Genomic DNA, 24639 nt, shown 5'->3' on the forward strand with positions numbered 1-24639 from the left:
AATAAAATATTCTCATATATGTACACGATGACAATAAAAATGTCGTTACTGTATCGGATAAGGTTAAATTTCTCTCATTTACATCTTCCACATCTCTTGTCGTTGTTAATCCAATTGCCAATCCCAGCGTTCACGTTCATATTAATTCTTTTATTATATTTAGTGTTATTTGGTTCTAAATCCCTACTCAAATTTTGATCGAATTTCTTTGCACGCTGCATTCACTGTATTCAACGTTTTTCAATGAAGTTTGGAGACTATGATGACCGATATACAATTGTTAATTCATAATGCCTTTTGTAACTCCTATAAATAGTGTTTGCAAATTCTTGAATCTTCACTTTATATGAATGCAAAGCTTCGATTGACCAATCATTTCCTTGAATCAGCTATCACAACTTAGGTGTTCTATCAACGTCTATATTAACTATGATATATGTATTTCTATGTAATATATTGCGCTTTCAGATCGGTTTCAAATTTGATCGATACAATCATGACAGCCGTGTCCCTTTACATTGTTAAATAAATTTTAAAGTGTTGCATGTGACGCATATATATAACACAAGATTGTCATAATACTAAAGAAAAGGTGACGGTAAAACGAAAAGGTGACGCTTCTTTCATAACACATTGTAATAAGAATAAAAGAGTAAAAAGAGAACGATTCGAATTGAGCGTCACTGCAATTTCGATGAACGACGTCGGGAGTCGAGAGAGGCAGCGCCTCTCTTCGGGTCGCTACATACTCGGTTTAGCGTTCGGGCGTATTCGGTTTTCCCTGGTCTGGCACCAAGTTGCCAATGAGTGCCGCGAGTCGCGACGTAGCATGTAGCTTCGCGTTGCCAGTCACCGACGGAACTTGGTCGTCTACGTGCCTCTCGAAACCAGCGAGTTTACAGTTCTGTGATCGAAAGAACAGTTTCTTCCAATCACAACTTGTATTATCTTCGACACACTCTGCGTATTGATCCGAGAATGATATTCTAACAGATGTGTCATGTAAATTTTGTCTACGTTTCCAGTAGCCACATCGAATATGTCTAAAATTGCTCCGAAAACTATATCGATCCGACGTTCGGGTGAAGTGAATACGAACGTGTAGCGTGTAGCTGTGTAGAGTTGTGTAGCGTCGTCGCGTCATTCCGCGCCACTCGCCGATTTGTTTTGACATGTGTGTGTTCTGCCATATTGGATTAACACGTCGTATTTTAAGAGCTAAATAGGCGCGAGTTTCGCGCTAAGAAGGTATGTTTATTCACTCTTTCGATCCGTATTGTCGTTCGTGTAAAGTCTTGTCAATATAAACGACCGTGTTTTCACGACGCGTCTAATTGAACAAAAACGTTGCCGAGGATAAACCTGGGTATATTGTTTCGACTTAATATAATTCCACGGTGATATCTCTCTTAGTGTCGATTATTGTGTATCTGTCAGAAAATTTATATCGCGAGGTCGAAAAATGGCCGTCGCGTCCTTTCCATTTCATTTGTAGCGGACCAACTATATGTATATATAAGAAATATTGGAAAAGAAATGGAAATTAGAATTATAAGTTATATGTTTATTAATGAAAATACACCTGTTAATATATAATATGTATATATATATATACGCGTGTGTGTATATATATATACAGTGTTTATATAGTGTACACATTCACAGTGTGTATCTGCTTCGAAGCAGAAACAATCCATATATTAATATGATTACAGAATGTTAATTCGTGGCAAGCTTCAAGAACATATTTACCAATAATTTGGAGTTTTCATGGACAACTGGAATGAAAACATGTTCTTTAATTAATATACTTGCGTATTCTGTCTGAAGTCGAGGAAAAATTGATTAGCCACTTTCGCGGTTCTCCGATCGATCGAGGTTCGCATAGTCGTCGCGAATCTCCTTCTCGACGAAATAACGCCAACGATCTTTACTTTCTAAGGTTTGAGGCTTGGCTAACTCGCACATAGATTTGTCATGTGTTGAGGCAGATTTGATAGGGTCAAAAACGGTGAACGGTAAGCGTTACCAGATTAGATAGTCGAGGATGAGGCAGGAGTTCTTCTTTTAATAGCTGTCTTCATTGTGATTGCGTTGTTCGCTGTCATCGATGGGTGCGATTCTTTCAGCGTATGTAGTAGCTTACTTACGTAATCCAACTGTTAGTACGTTGGGCTGCTTGCTCATGGTGATTCATCTTTTGAATCGTCTGAGATTTTTGCGATTTTCTTTGTTCCTTTCAAGTTCACGCTGCATTCACACTATGAATGAAATGGATCGTTGCAATACACATCGTGTAATACACATATGTTAGGATTTCGGATACGCCACGAAATTCACTGCAACGCAATATTTCATAGACACTCGCATAGGGACGAGGTGATATAATCGAAGAGTGAGGAGCAAGGAGGATTGTTTAAAGTGGCATTACCGCGTGTCTCTCCTGCGAAAAAAAGAACACGCAAACATTGAACGTGACCTGGTTTACCTAGGCTATTCTTAGGTATAGCCATTCGTTTGAAACTCTGTGTGCATATGTGTGCGCGCACATATCAACGAATCGCAGAGAATAAAAAATAATATCAGCTGTTTCTGCATTTTCCAGTTTTTGATACAAGATCGTTGATAATTATAGTGTCGTTAATTCGTCGTTGATTAAAAACTCGCGTTTAGTCTTGCGTTTAATCTTACATTTAATCTACACTTTGCGTCTCAACATCGGATACTCGAAGAATTCGTACATGAAATGAGTTTCTTCTTAATTAGTCAATTACTAGCGGAAAATGTCAGTACATCTTGTAGGATTAAATAATTCCGGCTGATTTGTCTTGAAAATTAAACTAGTTTTTGTTTCGACGAAATAGTCGATTGAGGTTAGGGAAAATTTCTTTGATGTTTCGTGATTCATGACGAAGAACGGTATATAGAAATGATTCTACGTCATTGATTTACCTTGAAATTTAAATGAATGCCTTTGTTTTTCACGACATAGTCGATTGAGGTTAGGAAGAATATTCATTGATTTCTCGCAACGAAGAATGGTATAAAGAGATGATTCATATATTGAAATTAATCGCTGACGGAATACTACGTTTTCTTTAATGAAATCATGTTCGAACAAGGTTTAACCGTAGCATTTCATTTACGTTCCAGAGCAATACGTTTTCGGGACAACGATGGATCGTGCAACGAGAATCGCGTGGATCATTTAAGGTACGAAATCGATATTATAGGAAGAAGTTAAAGTTAGCGGCAGAGCTAGTCACCGCTGGACCAGCTAACTTCCGTTTGCTCGCACGCACATTTTTGTATACTAGGTGTATCATTAGGTTATTAGATCACATCGCAACCAATTGAATACAGTGTTGTCTAAGAGCGTTATGCTTGTCATAAAGTATTTTAAGTAGGAAATTATGGATAAATTGAACTGCAGTGTTTTTATTCTTTATAACTATTGTAGTTATATATAATAGGATATTACGATGCCATTGAATGAATTTTTAAAAGTCAGCATGTTATTTAATGCTAGCTTCAGATTATTTAATTTTTGCATTATAGATTAAGTTAAGAATATTCTTTTAAAATAGCAGAAAAGCTTAGAACGTTAATGCAACAATAAATTTATATAGTAACATATATAGTAAAGAATAAAATATATATTATTGTTACATTTTTTAGTAGGTAATTTAATCCTTTCGTTTAATTGCGTTCTTTGAATCATTTCCGATTCAACCGTGTCTTTCTATTCTTACCAAAGAAAAGTATGAAAGAATCATCTTTAATATCGATAATTTCTAGCTTGAATTTTACGTTGAAAATTTTCTTAAAACATTGAAAGTTGCTTTGCTTATGGCTTACTCGAACGAAAGTGAGGTTAGAATAAAAGAATTAAGGTTAAGTTTATAGTTGGCTGAATTTATATAAAGGCTATAACGAGCGCTGCTTCTGATTATTAATTCATCATTAATTTATACACATTGTGTTAATCGAAATGCTGATAGTATACATAGACGAAAGTATCCAAATATTTATAAACGGTAGCGTTGTGTGTCACAGATCACAGGACGAAGATTTCAAACACGAGATATTATTAGAATTAGCTTCTCTTGTTGAAATTTTGCTGCTCGTGCTTCCACTTCCTCTATTTCGTTTTATATTTCGAATACAACCTGCTAATATAGAATTTAATTTTAGTTCAATTCCTCAATTATAAATACGATACGTTTCGCTTATTACTCGACATTCGTAAACTTAAAATTCGGACAACGAACATGGACCGAATTTTTTTCAGGATAATTATCTAAATTAGCGATTGTCAACTATGGACTTACAGACACTGATGAAATACTTGAAGTACCTGATACTAGCTGGATGCTGCATGAACAATTTGTGTGATATGCACTGTAAAAATTTACTGAATATGTTTAAATTCTTACATGTAAAACATATTTTTTCGTATTACTGGAATTTAAATCCCCTGTGGCTAAACAAACATACTTTAACATCTTTCATAATCAATCTGAGTCAAATGACTTGTACTCGCGTCAACATTTTTTAATTTTCTAGATTCTAGCTTATCAAAAAGAATCTTAAAAGATTCTGGAATTTATTAGTCTGCTACACTATAAATTCAGTTTTTAAGTGAAACGCTTGAATGATTTCCTGGAAAAAATAAACGTTTTGCTTCATAGAAATTCACAAGCGATTGATCCACGAAGAAATTTATTTTGATCTTAATCCTACATATGTATGAAAAGCACGACGTTGGAGACTCCCAACATACATATGTCATAGATCGTTAAATAATCCTTAAAAAATTCTCTAGCCTTAGTGTTACTTCTGTTCGAGCATCATCGAAATGGAATTGGCAGAGTGCGTTGCTAGCTTGTCAACAATTCCTTAACGATGCATACTCGCGAGATACCTTCGATAAAATTTCAAGATCTTTTGTATGTTATATACATGAGAAGTTTTCACAAGTATTCAAATACTTTCGATATATATATCGAATATACATGGGAGTTTATTCATCAAATATACGAACATCTGTACAATATATACATATATATATGCTGTCAAAGTAATACTTGAGAGTGGAAACCCTGTCTGTTTTGGTGTACCACAAACAAACGTCATAGATACACGCATCGAATCACGGTTCGAGAGTGCAGTCTGCAGGAATTTTCGGTAACTACAGCGATATACAAACCAGGATACATGGAATCGAGTTCTGCTTACATTTAGATAAACCCGAGTGTGTATTTCCGCAGGCTAGCGTGTTAAGTCGATAAAAACTTAGGAATTGAGGGAAAGTTAACCTCATTTAATTTCCTAAAATGCTTTGGACGATTGCAAAATTGCCGACGATCTTGCGCCGCTTCGATAATTTCTTCGATCGTATCCGTCGTTATTTGTTCGACGGAGAAATGGATCATAATGATACAAGATGACCGGAGAAGAAAACAGTATTAGCTTCGTTTAGATTAGTCAAGTTGCTGCAGTTCGGGTAACTTTGTTCTTCAATTCTCTTCAGCAATTCGAGAATCGATTTCACCAAGATCCATAAAAGTTTTGCAGAGTAGTATTCGTTTTAAAATCTCAAGCTAGGTTTTCAATGGGACTGAAATATGGCCGACTCTGCGCGGACTGCTCTGGTGAGGGAAATTTTCGCATTGAAGAAATTCAAGCAATTGAAGCGCGATTTCTCGTCTCAGTTCTATGTGCAGTATCTTAAAATATTGTAAATCTTTTGTTCTTGCCAAAATGCGAGGAAGATAGAAATATAAAAATTCGAGAATCTTGATAGCATTAAACGTACGTGGCGCTGATCGACAAAACAGTGAAACGCGGATGTTAACGCCTCCCCCCTTTCTTCCATATACATGTACAACATACATATACACCAACTTGGATGCAATAGAATATACAAGATGTGGGAACGCTGTGTCCTGCATTTCACACAGTCCCCACCCTTTTATTCTAACCTCAAATGAAGCTACCATTTTTCGACAAACATTTTAGTTTATGGAAATGAGAATCTTCCTGGTGTTAATCAACACGGATTCATTTGTATTATAGATTGTTCTTCGGTTGTAGATTTTTTGTCTCTGTTGAATCTTACGTCAGTGACGATTTTAGCGTGCATGGATAATCACCGAAGAGGTACAACTAGGCAATAAAAAAGGTAATGCGAGCTTGGGCGATACATTCCCACTCTGCATGCAGCGATGAAGAAAAGTATGAGCGCAGACCAGCTGATTTTGCAAATTTCCATATGAATTTGCAAAATCACGATCTTTTGTTCGACTTTTTTGTCTATATAGGTAGTGATGGTGGAGAACGGTTATGACACAGATTTCTTAGAACAGTTATGAAACTTCATTCTAGATAACTCTTGCAAGGAATCAAAGTTTTTGTTTTCAAAGGAATAGTATCTAAGTTTCAATTCATTAGATGTGCCGATGAAACTATGAGTTTGCATAAACATGTACAATGTCTACCGATGAATTTAAATACACACTAAATATGTGATGTTATAGAGTTTTGGTATTGAATAAACAAACACGTTGTATATATATATACAATGACATGATAAACTTGAATTTGTGCGATGATCCCTACTGCTTTTTGCCTGGAGGATTAACTCTGCTGCTTTCGTTGCCAGAGTTTGCCTTCGTACTTTCTCTATCGGTGCCTCTTACATAACGTTACGCTTCACCTATCTCACCGGTGCGGTGAGAGAATTAGCTGTAGTCTAAGCCATAAATAGAGAGCAGAATCTCGTTTGCAACGAACTTTGTAGAAAGTGATGGAATCGAATATTTTTCCCACTCTACGTTGCTTTATCATTAAGCTGTGCATATTTATACGAGTTCAAAGTGGAACCTAAGCTGGAATTTGTCTTATGAGAGCATAGCAAATGTAATGAAGTATATGGAAATGTAAGGAAATACGTGGTGAAAAGGAGAACAAACATAAGACAAAGAAAGAATTACGCAAAGAAATCAGTTGTGATAAGAGAGCTAGAGGCAGTGCCAATATATATATATATATATATATATATATATATATATATATATATATATATATATATGTATGTATGTATGTATGTATTTAGTTACAAGAAACAGACAGATTCAGTAGTGTTTTGTATCTTAATTCTCAGAACTGTGTATGCATATTTACTACTATATATATATATATATATATACACTATACTACTATATATATATAGTAAATATTATATAATAATAGTAAATAATATATATATATATATATATATACACATATGTATAACATATGTATATAACCTATATATGTATAACATATGTATATAACCTATATAGGTTATTTCTTTTTAGCTCTAACAATGATAATTTCATACTAGGTCTTAAGTTTATACGCATGTACGATACAGTAACGAGTAAAGGAAATAGAATGTAAAAGGAATAAAGGAATAAGAATGTAAAAATCAAAAATCACCTCAAGGACCGAATGAGCAAATGAGGTATCGATAAATAGATACTCTGAATATTTCATATATTTTTGCATATTACGTGCATTCAAAATTGAATAGAAATATCAAGCTTTGATCTGATTACACCACGCGTCTAGATATTCATACACGGTAATGTACATGTGAACGTCTGCGTAAACATTTCGCTTTCGTAGTTTACATTTAACGTTACACGCGTTGATTGTGTAAGGTTCTCGTAATTACAGCAGATTCGCTTCTGTCTCGAAGTATCGTAAAATTCCTCGTACGAAAAGCAATTGTTCACGGTGGTTGGGTACAGGCAGATAGATCTCCGATTCTTTTATCGAAATTATAAGATAGAAATCACTATACATATGTATGAACATAGTTGTAACGTAGTATATATACACATACAGTATAGAATAGTAAAGTTGATATGATCGCATTGTTCTCTCTTTCTAAATAAGACCATTTTATTTGCATATTTAAAAGAAAACAACAATGCTTCAGTTTAATAGATAAATATGCTAATAACAGTAATTTAATGGATAAACCTATTAGTCAAGTGAAATAATAGTGAAATTTATTTTTCATTATATAATCCTATCAATATTATATATCAATAAAAAAATGGCTATTCGTAATTTTTTATAATAATATTATAGTAAAATGTTTTAGTATCTCTACATCTATCGTATTTCCATGTCGATTATTCGAATAAACAAAGTTTCTGCGCAACGATATTACTATCGTACGAAATCGTCTGATTTCTGGTTGTCATGGGTGCAGCAGAGAAATGGAATCTGAATTCGATCGTGACACGGATCTCAGGACATTGGAATCGAAACATCTTTGACACCTCTGATACATATTTCAGAAGTACGAAGCGAGTTCAGCTAAGATAGTTATGCCTATAGCTATACCCTATGGCTATACCTATGGCTATGCATATAGGGCGAACGGTGCCATCTCGTTGCCGCTTCCACGCTGATAAAATCGATTTACGTACACAGATACACGGGCGCTGATATTATATAATCTGTGTGTAACTACAATGTGTACGTTGGAAGGAAAGGTAGAAGGAATCGGTTGCATCGTAGAACGGGAAGCGCTCGTTCGAGGCAGATATCGATTTCCGACAGCGGCGGCTTCTCTGGTCAGAGAATTTGAACTGCTTCTCTCGGTTATTCGGTCCGCCGATTTAGCATGCAAAACGTGTTTTCGCGTGACAGCCTCCACTGGATTACCATCAGATATAGGGCGACGATATCGAGAGATTTTATTCCTTTGCCGCTTCTACAGCCACTGGTTATCGCGTGTTGCCATATTCGTCACGCTAACATAATCAGTTACTTTTATATATTAATATACCTACCGATCTTCCAAAACGATATTTAGAACATTAATGTTGTGTTTTCTGTTTTTTACAACGCTACTCGATAAACGTTTGCAATTTATGGTTGCTTGTAAAATAGTTGATAGCAGTACACTGTATTAAGCGCAGTACAACGAATGACAATAGTTTGAGAAATATCCATTGCAACAACAATGGAGGCATATCACGAGGAGTAAGTTCTCACTTTTCCTTTGTTCTAATCGCCGCTAATCTAATTCTCGTTTATTTCAATTTTCCATCTTCCCTTCGTGTAACTCTTTCTTTCGGTTTTCCATATAGTTACGCAATGTGTTTTAGATACAGAGAAACTGATTAGGTTCGAATGGAAAAGAAAATACCCATTTTGATATTAGGATGAAGCATACAGTATGGTTTTTACGCGAAGCAGAAATAAGATAGTATCGCAGCCGAGAAGGGAGAGAACAACCCATTAAGCGCGTCGTGTCATATTATTCACATTACTCGCATTATTCGGTGATAATCTGCGTACCCTAATTGCGGTATTTATGAAACCGCTGTGAAAGCTTTATTATGAGTTACTCCAAGAAACAACTACCCGAGCGTTGTGCTTTCAAGTAAAAAAGATCTAATTTGTTGTTTACGGCCGTAGAAAGCGTCGAAGAAATTTACATTTACTTGTTATTACTCTATTTTCTAATAAGTAAATTTAATTATCACAGGGTTAACAAATCTTTTCGCTCCACTCGACGATTTATCGCTACGAGGAGTAAGTCGAATAATACATTTAAAAGTGAAAAGAAAGAAGATAACTGTAGATAAAGTGTCCATATGTATTAAGTTGTATGTATTTATCGTTTGATTCACGGTAGATATCTTATTATCTTATACAGGAATTTTCAACGACTTTCACCTCTTAGTTTATGAGCTGTCGAATATACACATACATGGAAGAACGACTTTATGCACTTGTATCCCATTGACATGGACAATTTTGTCTGATGTGACAATGATCCCACCCAGTGAAATTGAAAATTGATTGAAAGCTGCGATTGATGCAAGCAGCCAATTGAATTTTTCCCCTGCGTGATTTGCCCTGGCAAAACATTTTGAACGCGTCGCTTAGCAGGAGGCTTAGTTGAGCAAACGTGGCTGGGAGAAGTTGGCTGTACTACAACGTTCCTAACGTGTGATCAAAACAAACACGTCGAAAAGAACAAGCTGATCTCGCTATCATGTTTATCTACGATTTGTTGATTTAACGCCACCTGGACAAGCTAATCAGCGCGTAAAAGCAGGGCGCATGATTTGCATTGTAAATTTCCGCTACAAATAACGATATCTCTATAAAGGTTAATCACGGCACAAAGCATTAGAAAGAGGGAATGCGCGAAGGGGTTAAACGTTAGCGATGCGTCGAAAAGTGCAAGGTTAGGTTGTGTCGACGAACAGACGGATACACACGCGGCTGGATGGACGGATAGATGGATGGGTAGGGACGAGCATACTGCTTCGAGGTTGGTCTCGTGAAATATGCAAGCTGCAATCACGTCTCTTGAATAGAAAAGGTCAGGAACAAGAGAGAAGGAGAAGGAGTAGTCGAGCAAGGGATGGATGGAGGAACTGGAGGAAGGGAGCAGACAGAACAGAGGGGAAGTGGAGGGTGCAGGGTGGAGAAGGAGAGAGAAAGAGAGAAGTTGCGAAGTGAAACGTTCAAAGAGTGGTGGGGAGAAGTGGGAAGAATGGCGTAGGGAGGCAAGGGATGGATGATAGCAACGTCGAGAGTAGAAGTAGAATCGTGGGACGAGACAGATACTACCGGCAGGAAGAAAAGGGTCCTGAGAGAGGAGACGAAAGAGAGAAGGAGACCACAGGCCGAAAAAGGGAAGAGGAAAAAGCTGTGCCTACCCTTCGCGCGTTTTGAAGAGCACCACCGGTCGTAATACTGCTGAAACTGCGAGTCCCTCTTGCACTCGTTCTGCCGCGTTTGCAAAAAATTTTCATAACTAACCGATCTATCGTTCCGAATCTCTGCTTCCCCTTTCGTTCTTTTCGCCATTGTATAGCATATTTATATATCATAATATACGGTTACTGCCATTAACGTTTCAATTAAAATCCGATTAGCGACACTACGTATCATCCCCCTGTTTGTTATTTTGCGTATAAGGGTGCTTTCTTGTAATCGATAATATCGTCGATATTTCAAGATTCTCAATGTTGACGATATTGTAGGAGAGTACACGTTGATCACTTTAGTCGAGAACCTTGAAATATTGACGATGTACGTAGTATGCCAGCTTTATCCGACTTAACGTCGTCATTTATATTCTGTAAGAGAAGATAAGGGGAAAAATATATAATAAACGTACGCCATTGATAGAGTAGATTAAACAGATGTTTAATTTGTAACATGCAAAATCTCACTTTCTCGTCTCTGTACATAACCGGTGAGATACGGAACTCTAATTTCTAGGAACAATCGTGTCTTATCTGGCTTCCGTTTCTTTCGCTCGAAACTACACGAGATCGACGAAAATTCACAGAACTGTTGTTTGTTCCAGGTCGGGGGCGATCAATGCCCGATGGCGTGGACTGGAACGCAACGCTGGAGAAATCCTGCTCCAGAGTAAGTAGAACTCTTTGTAAGACAAATGGCCGGGAATAGAGATGAAAACTTGTTTCGTACGGCTTTTACTTTCCTTCATATTCCATAAATCAATCGCGATATTCAGATCGCCGTAACTCGAGCCTTTGTAATAATAATTCGAGAAAGCTTTCTTCTATCCAGCCTTTATTCTTCTTCCTTTAAGGTATACAGGGTGTCTCAGCTAAACGAGATCATCCAAATATCCGCCTTATCTACAAAGTTGTTAAAACACTAATGTTTGAAGATCGATGCGAAGAAACATTTCTTTTTATTTTTCAAGAAAAATTTAGTCTTCGCTTCGAATAAAAGTAACGTCCAAAATTGTCATTCTTTGTATTTCCAAATTGTTTGCCCACTAGCCCGTAGAAAGTACAGACAGTCAAGAAATTTCTTTCCGGAGGGAGAATCTTAGAGAATCTGAGAATGTTTTACTTTTGCCAGAATTCATCACGGCGCAGATACCTTAAAAAATCGATGATTTTAAACGAGGCACGTGTAGGACAAATTTTAAACTATTAATCGTCGTACAAAGTTTTTTAAGTGGTTTTTGTTCGTTAAATTTCTTACTCGAGAAGTTCGAGGATGCAGTCACATTTTAGCTTTTCCCGTGAGATTCCAGTTACTGAAGTTGCTCTCTGTCGTTTCACGTTGTCAATCGAGTCGAAGAAAAAGAGTGGAAGAAAAAGACGAAAGGAGTCAAAGTATCGGTTTGACATCGACATTGGCCTTCGATCGATTCGAAACGCGGAAAGAAATCTGGATGGCAAAGCGGCACGAGCAGTAATAGGCGAGTTCTTTCAACTGCGAAATCGATATGTATACTCGGTACTCTCGGCCACTCTACCTTTCAGACTCGATGAACAAGGCAGAAGGTTTCAGCCTTGTCAGACTTCCAGCTCGAGCATCTTTTATCAGAGACTGTCTCGATTGGATGCTCCGTCGTGATTCTAATTATGAATAATCGAGAAGTGCGCCTAGGGAAATTTACGTCGTAAGCGTTATTTTGCCTTGCGATTAATTGGCAACTTGTCACGTTATTGATTTTCTAAGAAACAAAAATAACGAAATTTCGTTTTTCATCCTGCTTATTCGATCTAGCCTCTATTATCGCTAGACCGTGCATGTTTATGCAATCAAACGCAGGAAATGTAAAGATGCAGGAATATATCCCAGAAGATATACAAAGCAAATAATTCACTATAATTAACTTCTCCATGGGCAAAACAGATCCCTACTTTGATTCTATTTATCTATGTTTTCGAATGTATAAGATGGCGATAATTATCATCGAGGAACGCGATGCTTCTGCGTGAACTAAACTAAAAAGAAAGGAACTGCCAAGATTTCACTTCCAGTGACACGTATAAGGAGAATAAAAGGCGAAACAGGAAATAATAATAATAAGCGATCCCATTCACGCAAATCATACATACGTAGGAAAGAACTGCTTGTTAATCTCTGAACAGATTACATCGTAATTTTTTGCATTTTTGCATTTTTCAGGGAAAAGAAATTTAACGTAAGAAAAGAAAGTAGAGAAAAGAAAGGAGAGGAGAATCTCGTTAGTTTCACGGAATGTTAGATTACAGCGTATTTCGAGGGGAAAAGGTTTTAACCTAGAAGAGAAGAAGGAGAATAACGTGGCGGAAGAGTGGAGGGTGTGTTTGTCTTTTCGCAATTCTATTGATAGACGGCGCCACCGCGCGGATTAATTATCAGTTATTGCTGCTGGTGCTGGTTGCGGAAAAGAAGCGAAAATGAGAATAAAAACGGGATGGAGAATAGCAAGCGAATACGAGGAACAGAGTGAAGGAGAGTAGCTGTATCGGCAGCAGACCAATTAACTACTTATAGGGCAGCTTTCATCGGCTCGACAATCGGCCGGATCGATTCGGGGTGAATAACTTTTCTAGTCGCGTTCTACGTACTGATATTGCGTAGCATCTATGACCGAGATGGATACGTATCCGCTCGTTAGGCTCCTTTCATAGTCGGTCAGTTACCGTTGCAAGTCGGTATTGCAAATCGGCTCTGCCATTTATCGATCCGCGAAAGGTATTCTCTAGCTCGGTGAATAAATAGATAAACAACAAGAAGGAAGGAAGGGCGCAGGCAGAGGAGAAGATGAGAAAACGAGCGAAGAAGATGCTAGAGGTTAAAAAAAAAGAGTAGTCTTTGATTCGAAACCGAACGGGGAAATTCTATTTACCGACTGGAACGAATGTATTCTTGAAAAGAAAAAAAAAAAAAAAAAAAAAACGATCCTTCGGTATTGATATCATTTGCCTTGTTCTTATATCATAATAGGTAACGGTGGATAATTGCACTCTCGAATCGAATCGTTTAAGAATACAGACTGCAAGATATAATATCTCGGTTCAGTGAAAGATCTCGAATTCCTTAATACATCACATTATATTGCGTATTGAATGTTATTTTTAAATCGAAACCACTTATCTCGCAGGTTTTATTAACTGAATCCGTAGGAAATAGGCAGCATGTACAGAGCGTGCAACGACCTTTCCAAGTGTACGTGTATATGTACTTACGTTAGGTAGAGCCGATGTCACTTTTCGATAATTGACAGCACTGAAAATCCTGTCAGACACCAGCAATTGCATTATCTTGGAAAGCTTCACAGTTAATGTTACGTCCATCCTCGGAACTCGTATATCCTTCTCACCACCGTATACGGTAATTATAGGCATAGACGGCGGCTCTCTCAGGACTAGCGAACCCGCGACGTTTCGTCTTTGCAATTAATAGCATCAACATAAGAACGGTTCTATACGTTTCGACGTCACATCTCTGTAATCTACGATCAATCTACAATTTACAATATTATATACAGCAACCCGAATTAATATTCGAATATTTCATGAAATTCCACGTGATTATTTAGCTTTATCTTTAGGAAGGAATTTCACTTTATCGTGTGTTTATTATTTTGGGAAAGCATGTACGTTAGACTAAAGATCAGAATAAGATTATACGAATAGCATGAAATATGATTGAATGTTCGGCGATTTAACATATTCCATGACAAAAAAGGTATAAGGAACAGGTAATCTTCGAGACGAACCACAGGATAATCCGATGGAGAGTTTCACCAGTTAGGTCTGAATGCGATTAAGTCATTAGCCGACGCGTTAACGTAGTTTGCTTGGTTGCCGGAAGGGCTGCTTACGATCTTATTACATCCGACGAATTAATTGAAAGTTATTTCACCCGAGAAATATCGATCTCGATCCTGCATACATATATGGGGTTGGCAATTAAATGATTGCGGATGATTGCGGATTGCACTTAGTTGCCAACCCAATATTTAGCAGGTCAACTACTTTATTCCTCATCAAAAACTACGCAAAAGAACGTTTCACCATCGAGCCACGGGCAACTATCGTACAACACGATTTATGTGGTGCTTTGTTCCACCCTACCGCGTTTGTACCGGGTGTCCCAGTAATCATGGTACAATTGTGAAATTGACTCCGCGTGAGAAAGTAGATGGAAGAAAAATTTTAGTATACAGAGTGTTCTAACAATTGTAGTTCGACAATGGAGCTATTTCGTTTTAAAAGAGGTAGGGGTGGATCGAAAATACAGATTACAATTTTTGAAAAAGTTCAATTTGAAAATTTGCCAAGTGTGTTAGTGTGAACTGGATACGAGTAGATAGTCAACAGGGAGTTTTCTAGATGCAAAAATAAGTGGAGAATGTGAAATAAATATTTCCCCTTGGAGGTTTCGTTTCCGGTTTTCGTTCAGAAAATAGAACGAATGTTATTAAAAAATTATTTGTTTAAACTGAATTTACTCGAACGCAAGGCTTCAAAGCAAAAGATACGTTATTCTATATTTTCCTATAACACTTTTCGGATACCCGTTATATACAATTGCGATTACAAACTCTGACTATCTAGTCCTCGAGACAATACAGTAAATCAAATGTGCTGGTAATAGCAAGTAACCGACGCACATAACGGTCTAACGATTAATAATAAACCGAAGTATGACCGACACACCCATACCCCACCCATGCTTCTATACTCGCGAAGAACCGCACATCCATCGCGCATCCTTTTAATCGATCGATATGGCGATTTAGGTCGATGAACCCGATTCGCACTATCGTCCTACTCTATTAGTTTTCCGTCGAGTAGATTAAACTCGCGTCGGTATTGGTGACAAAACTCTGTGTATCGAGTTCACCTTGATAAATGAGAAGTTCAGTTTCCCCTAGATTCGATGTTTTTGTAGTGGCAGCATTTGTAGTCGTACACAGGCTGACGAAAGTACTGGAACAGCTGTATGTGCAGACGCATTGTATAACTATATTATCTGTGTTTTGAAATTTGATACGTTTGAAATTTCACGAGTACTGTTATGGGACTCGACTATCATGATTATATTGGTAAAGTTTGAAACATATGTGAATATGTATACGTATAGAAGTTACAATATATTTAGTACAAGTATGTATTTCGCAGCGATCATAATAGTATCCTGTATTATTAAACTTAAATATTCAGTTTCAGCGAGTCCATATTTAACACTTACAACGTATAATACGCTTGAAATAACTTGGCCAGGTTGTGCAGAAAATTACCAACCCTCCATTATCTGAAATTGAGCTTTGCTTTAGTTCGAAGATTTTAATTTTAAAAAGTAAGCTTCGTTTCTGTCGAGTATATTTGGTTTGTTATTTCTCTTGTTTTCTAACTTATTTAACTTAGCGAGTTTATTCGATAGTGATAACCAACACGACTAACGTCAAAATGGTTTGGAAGTGGTTTCTCCAAAATAATGATAAGCCCTTAAAATGGAATTATGGCTTGCTAGCTTGGTAATTGTATAATGTAGGAGTTGTTCTATGGGTTGATAGTTGTTCGCAAGGTAAAGATCGCGAAGTTATAGGATCCATGATTAAATGTGTGTGACTAACATTTTGTCATTTTAACGGTTGGTATGTTTCTTCTATACCTTCAGATGGGTTCAGACATAAGAGAATCACGGTCGTCGTGCCTCGTTACGAAACTAATGAATTTTCCAAATCGTACGATTTATCTAATATATACATAGGAATATAAAGATCTTCTATGGTAAATATCTAAATGTTTTCGTCAGCCAATATACGTATATTGCTATTATTATATATTATATTATATATTAGTATATATGCTAATCTTTGATGCAGGCTGATGCTAACGTGTTTTGACTACATGCACAGTAGCTCTCAAAAGTATTCGAACGCTTACACTTACAAACTTCAATTAATAAAATGAGGTGTACTAAACCAATTTGTTCAAACAATTTGGTGTGTATAGCGACGGGAAAGTCTGAAGATTACACGAGTAAAATTTGAAAACGATTGCATAACATAGACAGGAGTTATGATACATTTATTAGAAACATTCATGATAAGTGTCTCGCAAAAGTATTCGAGCGCTGTAACACTGTTGGTAGCTTCTCATCTTCCTTCGCACCGAATGTAAACATCATTGCTAAATGAAAATATTGGTACGTTCACTTGATGTTAGGATATGGTTTCAGCAACAGTAACGTAAAAGCGTGCACAATAGTATTTAAAATGAATACCAAAAAGTCTGAAAGAAAAGTGTGAAAGAGGAATAATATTCCCATTACATGAGGATAGCCAATCATATAACGAGATTGCTGGAATTGCGAACAGAAGTAAGTGCAGGATACATTATATGATAAAAAAGTCAAAAAATGAGGGAACACTTCGAAACAAAGCTCGACCAAGTCGACCAAAGAAATTGACTGGAAGAGAGGAGAAAGTTATCATTGGCGAATTAAAAAAAAATGCTACTACATCCGCTCAACTCGCAAGTATGGTAGCTGATATGGTTCATAAAGAAGTTCACCCGGAATTACGTCGACGAATCCTACGAAACAATGATTTTCATGGCAGAGTACCGCGAAAGAAGCCATATATTAATGCGGTAAATCAAAAAAAAGATTGACTTTTGTAAAAACCTATATTGATAAAGAAAATTCTTTTTGGGACAAAGTCATCTTTTCGGACGAGTCAAAGTTTAACATTTTTGGCTCGGATGGTCAAAATTATATGTGGAGAAAACCAAATACGGAATTGGCAATTCGACATTTACATCAAACAGTGAAACACGGAGGCGGATCGGTCATGGTGTGCGGGTGCATGACTGCCAGTGGCAAGGGAAATATTTATTGCTGGAACACTTGACAAATATAAGTATTTAAATATTTTAAAAAATAACCTTAAAGAAAGTGGCCGTAAATTAGGATTATCGTAAGATTTCAACTTTCAACAAGATAATGATCCTCAGCATACTACTAGAATTGTCAAAGAATGGATCGTATATAACACACCACACATATTAATTACTCCACAGGAAAGTCCAGAAATAAATCCGATCGAAAATTTATGGGCTGAAATCGGAAAAAGATGAAATAAATTTCAGACGATTTCAAAGCAAGTATTGAAAGATAAAATTATAGAAATATGGAACTCCGTTGAGTGTAGTTTTACAAAATCATTGGTTTACAGTATGGAACGTCGATTGAGACACACTATTGCCGCTAAAGGTGGTCCAACAAAATATTAATATTAAATAATTTAATAATATATGTAGCGTTCAAATACTTTTGTCAGTCACTTAAATCCTTCTCAAATTTTACTGATATAATCTTAAGACTTCCATCTTCCTATTCACATCTGCTTGTCTAAGCAAATTACTTTAATGTACATTATTTCGGCCATTCAAGTTTGCATATGAAAGCGTTCGAATACTTTCGTGAGCCACTGTATATAAGCTAATCTTCGACGCAGGAATAAAAGGATACATCAGGCTGATTCTACGTGTTTTGATTACATGTATCTGTACATATATTTAGCTTTGTCACGCGTGTCGTTAGGACGGTTAGGTAACAAGATACGTGCTTATCAAGTAATCATCCGTATCGTAAGTACACATGTATCCACATACGTACGTGCGTAGGTACACTGTGATTCAAAAATACGCGGACGATTGCTCATTTACGACAGAATGTATAGTAGAATTCAATAGTAAGTAAATTTAGAAGTAGAAATCTAATAACGCGTTAATTCGTCGTTATGGTATGGTTGCTGAAAAATTGACCAAAATGTCCAAATACTTTTGAACGCTCCTATATATATAGTACATACGTACGTACTCTATGGACGTCCATACTGCGTAGATAGGTGCGCGACGCAGGACACGCGTATCGACCACTGACCCATATTCGAAAACGGCTGCGCGCCGCTCGATACTCATCGATTCGCTGAATTACCTAAATAAAACAACACGCAGCGAAACAAGCGATTCTCCGTTTCCTCTCCGCTTGCTCCTTCTTTCTCTTCGTCGTCTCTTCCTGTTCATAATTATAGCATTAGAACGCTTTCAAATTATTGTAAATGTACAGAGTGTCTGGCGAAAGCTTGCGAGCACATGCGAACTAGCGTCCTTTGATCAGATTAAGCGGTTGTCGCAACTATGTCAAGTATCGCATACGTAAATACAGAAGTCAAAACGGGAACTGTCTTGACAAGACAAAGTTACACTGAGCGGAAATAAAAGAGAAACGTCTCGTTTAATGCACCTGATATATTCATAAAAAAATTCTCTTCCAAAGGTTTCGATACTTTGCTGAACACCTCCGTGCACGATAAAAACAATATCCTTTATCCTTTCTGGAAGCGATAAGCGGAGGAAGAAGATGATGAAAGACGTTTTGCAAGCAGAAACTGTGGTCGGTGACAGTCATATTTCTCTGTGTGCGTCTTCTGTTCGTTTTAGTTTCTCGTTTCGCCTTGCCTCGTGCAATTTCCACAAGCCATTCGAGCCGCACGCGTAGCAACAAGCGGAAAAGGTAAAATAATTTTCCTTCGGTTGCATCCACTCGAATAAACGGAATGGAGGCAAGCACGATTAAACGATGCAGCAGGAACATTGATTCGTGAGAAAGGTTAATGACACGGGGACACGCGCCAGGCTGAATTTACATCGGCGAAGTTGAATGTCGTTTCGATGGGAACAGGGACGATTGCCACCTAACTGGCTGCGTAAACAATTCTAATTGGAGGGTAATCCAGCAACGAGCTCCATTCGTAGATCGAGCTGCTTTTTCCATGAAATTTCTGACAATCGTTCGGGAAAGAGGTGCAGTGGGCGAGGATAAAGAGAAGCGACTCGTTTACCGAATATCTCATTCGACTTTTCACTAATTTCGCGAAATGTTTGCGAAAACAATTTGATCGTTAGAAAGCTGATTAGAGAAAATTTGCTCTAGCACCGTCTAGTACCATTGCTAATTGGCGAACGAGTTCCAATCGAATCATTGAATTGGTTTCCACCTTTTGTGGAAGAGTCTTGATTAGAACGAATTGTAGAGCGAGTTTTAAATCAATAAAAATGTACTCGTTATGCTTCCCTCCTGTGATCTTCATATGCGACGTGCTCTGGTAAAAAGAGATTAACGCGCGTAAACGACTTTTCCAGATAAACGTGTTTAAAGTTACGCACCCCATAACGCGCTTATCCGTTTTCTTTACAGCTGTGTTACGTATTTCATTTGAGCTTCATCACAGTATCTACGGTATTTTTCAGCAACGAAGCTGGCGCATACAGCCGATTAAAGGTGTATCGTAATTTGCATTAACGTAACACGTCATTGCCTACTTTCATTATGAATATTCATTATCGTACATGAAGATTTCGACACTTTACCGACCGATAGCCTATTAATCAGTTTTTCGTCGCCAACGTTTACCGACCGATAGCCTATTAATCGGCTTTTTGTCGCCGACGCTTACCGATCGATAGCCTATTAATCGGCTTTTATTGCTGACGCTTACCGATTGATAGCCTATTAATCGTCTTTTTGTCGCCGACAATCTTTTTCATTATTCGAGCAGTAATTTGCTATTTAGTACCAAGGTACCATGCTCAGTTGCGTCAGTTGCGTTGCTTTGGAAGCTCGCACAGTTTTATACCAATTTGAGAAACTTATAGTTCGCAATGAACGAAAAGAATGGTATTGAAGGGTCTAAACCGAAACAGAGCCGGCGCCACGGAGAATCTGCGCCTAAGCTGCCGGTCGGACGTGCGTATGCTGTTCAATATCTAGCGGTCGGTAAAGTGTTAAGTATTTTAGAAAATTGGGCTTGCTATCATCGTACTTTTGTTTATAAAAGATGAAGGTGAAAAGGTGAAAATGGATTTTTTCGCAACTTTAATTTTCCTACTAGAACACGTCACGTATTAATTCTGGATCCGCAGTATGTTCATTTAATAAGAACATAGACAGCTGTAATACGGAAAACAATTTATCTTGCATACAAATAATAGGTACGTTTGAGTGAAATATTAATCTGGAACGAGATTGCGGAACGGTTAATCATGGTCGCAATTACCACCAGAGCAACGGTTATCCGTGAAAGTTGTTTAGGTAGTTTGACGTAGCTTTTTCTCTGGTATACATACGCTCTAATACAAGCACATATGAAGTGATGTGCAAAAAGTTGGAATCAACGCATACGGTTATGTTTTATTTTTATCTCATACGAATTAAGCTAAATACAAATTTCAAACGTGTACGTGTATATGGGAATTTCAGTTGATTTTTTTTTTTAAATCGTTTATTTTGCCAAGATTTGTCTTTTTTTATACATTTTTGAGATTCACAATAAACAATGAATTTGAGTATAGTGTGTTAGGCAAAAGTACCGATACGCGTCGGTACGACGTAGCCATGCTATATTATGTGTCGTGGTTTTTCGGTTTTTGTGTTTATTTTTGTTTTTTGGATTTAAGTCGCAGGGGAGCGGGGCTTTTGTGTATTCTTGTTTGTGTTGTATTTTTGTCCTGAAACTTGGCCGCAAAACAGAGTTGATTTTTATTAATAACACTGTGATTATTACTAAGAATATATGAATTAATGGTTCGATGACTAGATAAATGATTATAAACGATGCTTGTAATGTCCTCTTCTGCATTAGCAGATGTTTTGCATATCGAGTGAAACGTTAACTATTTATTTGCAATTTTACCAATGGCATATTAAAATTAAATGATGTTTCAAATGTTCTAGTTGAAATAAATCACGATAATATTACAATCTAAAATTTGCAAGGTTCTCTTCGGTAATTGTAATTGTTCCATTCGTGTCGTTCCACTTCATTGACGGAAATAATTTCAAACCTAACGCAAACCGAACGAAACGAAAAAGTAGGAAAACCAGTTTTACGAATGTCCCGAGAACTAAAGCCGAGCGGCGGTAACACGTTTAGAGAAAATATTGTTCAACAAAATATTTATTGCTTTCTAACATGTTCGAAGGTCATTGAAATCAACCAAGTGTGCCCTTCTCTATGTTATCTACAGCTCGATAACCAGACAAATCGGGTACAATAAGGTCTTGAAATGAAAAACGGCTCTGTTCTCCACGTAATAATCATAATACTGTTTACTAATAATCTACACGTTTCAACAATATATTCTGAACGTTTTGCTCAGAACGAATTAACGAATGGGAATGGTTTGTTGAAATAAACGAAGCCTTGTTGTAATATGTCATTATCAACTGCTACCAAGGCACCAAAATGGTCACCCGTGACCACCAATAAGATAAACGGTCCATTGGGGAAGAATGTTGCTTACATCAATTTGTTATTATTTTGCCATCGTATGCTTCGATAAAAATACTCAGCGAAACATGTGATTTCGGCGTGGCAGTCAAAGTGTTAATATCAAACATTGTTTTCCCAATCTACTTACTGTTTACGCGGTTACTTGAAACACGACCAGAGACGGAAATTATATTGAAGATCTTATACAGGGTGTCCCAGTGTTTCCTGCTGAACTTCACCAACTATGAAAAATGTGATACGAACACAGGCTCTTAAGTGCTTTTTTTAAAAAGTTGTAACAAAAATACGATACGATGTAATAACTACTGGTGTTTTGCTCTATTATTCCATATGTTTACATAAATTCTAAGGTTCACCCAAAGAGGACGTTAATTTGGTCAACCAGTCGGGCAATGATTAAACGACCTTCAACGAGGATTAATTTCTTAGCCACTGACATCATCAGATATTATGCCAATGAATATTTACTTACGAAAGAAGAAGTTTATTATATTATTAAACACAAATTAATATACGTCAGGAGTTGGTACAAACGTTTCGCGACGTACCTGTTCCAATTAAGGAACATGAACAGCAAATTAGTCGTGCGATAGATTCTATTGTCCGTAGATGTTCGTAATAATTAGAATTAGAATGTGAACCGACATTCTATTCCTGTGCGGTATATAGGTGGTTTTTCCTATGTTTACTTATAGAACATACTAGTAAAGTTCCGCGGGGAAAAAATTGCGATATTCTGTATGTTTGTAATGATTTCGAGTGTCCAAATACTTATACGCGGTAGTGTAGTTCTGCCATGGCTCTGCAGAAAGAAAGGAAGCGTATATCGTGTGTCTAAACCGGCTTGGCGTTCTTCGATATCGTAGAAAGTCGACGAGATTATTTTACGACGATATTCGAAACTCTCTGCGGCAGAAGTAAAAGCGATCGATGAAAATCTGCTGTTGCGGAAGGTAATAAAACACAGAAACACAAGCCGTAAACCTGTCATGGTGGCAATCGAACAACTGATAGTGATAGGGTAAACGAAGTTTCAATGTACAGTGTAAAGAACGAAGTAAAATAAGCCGAAGAATTGTAACAGATTCGTTGCGAAGATCGTTGAATTCTTTTTAAAACTTTTAAAAACGTACAGACTTTCGTGACCGATTGCAAATACATATGCAGCGTGTCCGGCATAGTTTGGTCAACGGGTTAGGGGATTATTCTACGCGCAAAAGTATAATTTAAAAAAATCGAAAAACAATAAACGTGTGAAGAATACTCGAACTTGGTTTATTAATACAAAATTCAAAATGATCCAAAATGTGGAATAAGATTTGATCGTTTAACCCATTCACTGCCAGGCAAATTTTATTAGTTACAGACACAGTAATAAAATGGCATTTGCACTAATTTATAATGAAAAAAAAAAACAATACGTAGCTGACGTCACTGAATTAAATCCCTGCCCTGGCATCGCAATCATCGAGTATCTCGTAGTTGGCAGTGAATGGTTTAAGGTTCGATCTTCGAGAATGTAGAACTTCGTGTTTCATCAAGCGTATGATAAACTATCTTTCCTGGAAATAGAGCTTTCAGGATAGAAATAAAGATATAGAGTTCTATATTTGGACCGCTTATTTCAATGTTAGTCTACATCATTTCCAAAAATGAGAGACAATTTGAATTTGAATTTACATACATTTGAGGACATAGAGCCGCGAATAAGCTAGGTAGACGTTACCAGAATTTACGTTACGAAACAAAGGAAAATGAACTTGCAGCATTTTCAAAATCCATCCATTTTCGACTTATTTTTAAACGTATGATCATCCTCTAGTTGGTTGGCCACTGACCACGTTATGTGGGACATCCTGTATAATCAGCTAGAACGCGTCGTTATTTACGAGCCACACAGTATATCGAACGCTTGAAAATCGCTTATAGGAAAGGAGAGAAAAGAGGAGCGTATTTCCATGGTGTATTGTCACCTGGCGCTTACATGAAATTCCATGTTAGAGTTGTAATTCGTTGGCAAAAAAAAGGGAACGATTCGAGTCTGTAAAGTTGTACGTCGGGGCGTTGTTCATCGAAACGATCCTGCGAAGAGAGAAAAGGGAGAAAAAAGAGAGAGAATAACTTGCGATTTTTATTCCGGCAGCTCTTGAACAATTACGATCTTGAATTATGAATCAAACGTTAACGAGTCCGACGACGAGCCGCTGTATTCCGTGCCGTAACGTTGAAAAGCGGAACAAGGAGAACGAGAGAGGAGAGCGAAGAGGGGAACGAGACGAAAAAAGAAAAGAGGAATGGATTTCTGGTCTTTGTTCCGCCATTAAAAGATTTTGCTTTGGACAGACTCTCGAAAAACGGCCTTTCTCGAATTCGCCCACCCTCTTGTTTATTCAGCTATTTTTCTGTCGTATCTACGGAATTTCTCTTCCTTTATTCGCGCAAACCCTGGCACAGGTTTTCGATTCGATCGTTGGATAGATCTTGGC

The 24639-nt window shown here is 37.2% G+C and overlaps 1 protein-coding gene across 5 annotated transcripts in view; it reads left to right on the forward strand.

The window, feature by feature from the left end:
- The first annotated feature begins 773 nt into the window (after positions 1 to 773).
- Positions 774 to 24639, forward strand: part of LOC132914595 (uncharacterized) — a 56587-nt gene continuing 32721 nt past the window's right edge. For 3 of the 5 annotated variants that reach the window (XM_060973819.1, XM_060973823.1, XM_060973821.1), the window contains exons 1-3: positions 774 to 1248; positions 3154 to 3213; positions 11396 to 11460. In XM_060973819.1, the coding sequence (XP_060829802.1) occupies positions 11417 to 11460 (44 nt within the window). In that variant the 5' untranslated portion in view covers positions 774 to 1248; positions 3154 to 3213; positions 11396 to 11416. Of the gene's footprint in view, positions 1249 to 3153; positions 3214 to 11395; positions 11461 to 22942; positions 23107 to 24639 lie in introns of those variants that run through there. The other 2 variants (XM_060973820.1, XM_060973822.1) reach the window with 2 other exon arrangements.

Source organism: Bombus pascuorum, chromosome 15 (genome assembly GCF_905332965.1).
Source record: "Bombus pascuorum chromosome 15, iyBomPasc1.1, whole genome shotgun sequence".
NCBI classification, from domain to species: Eukaryota; Metazoa; Arthropoda; class Insecta; order Hymenoptera; family Apidae; genus Bombus; species Bombus pascuorum.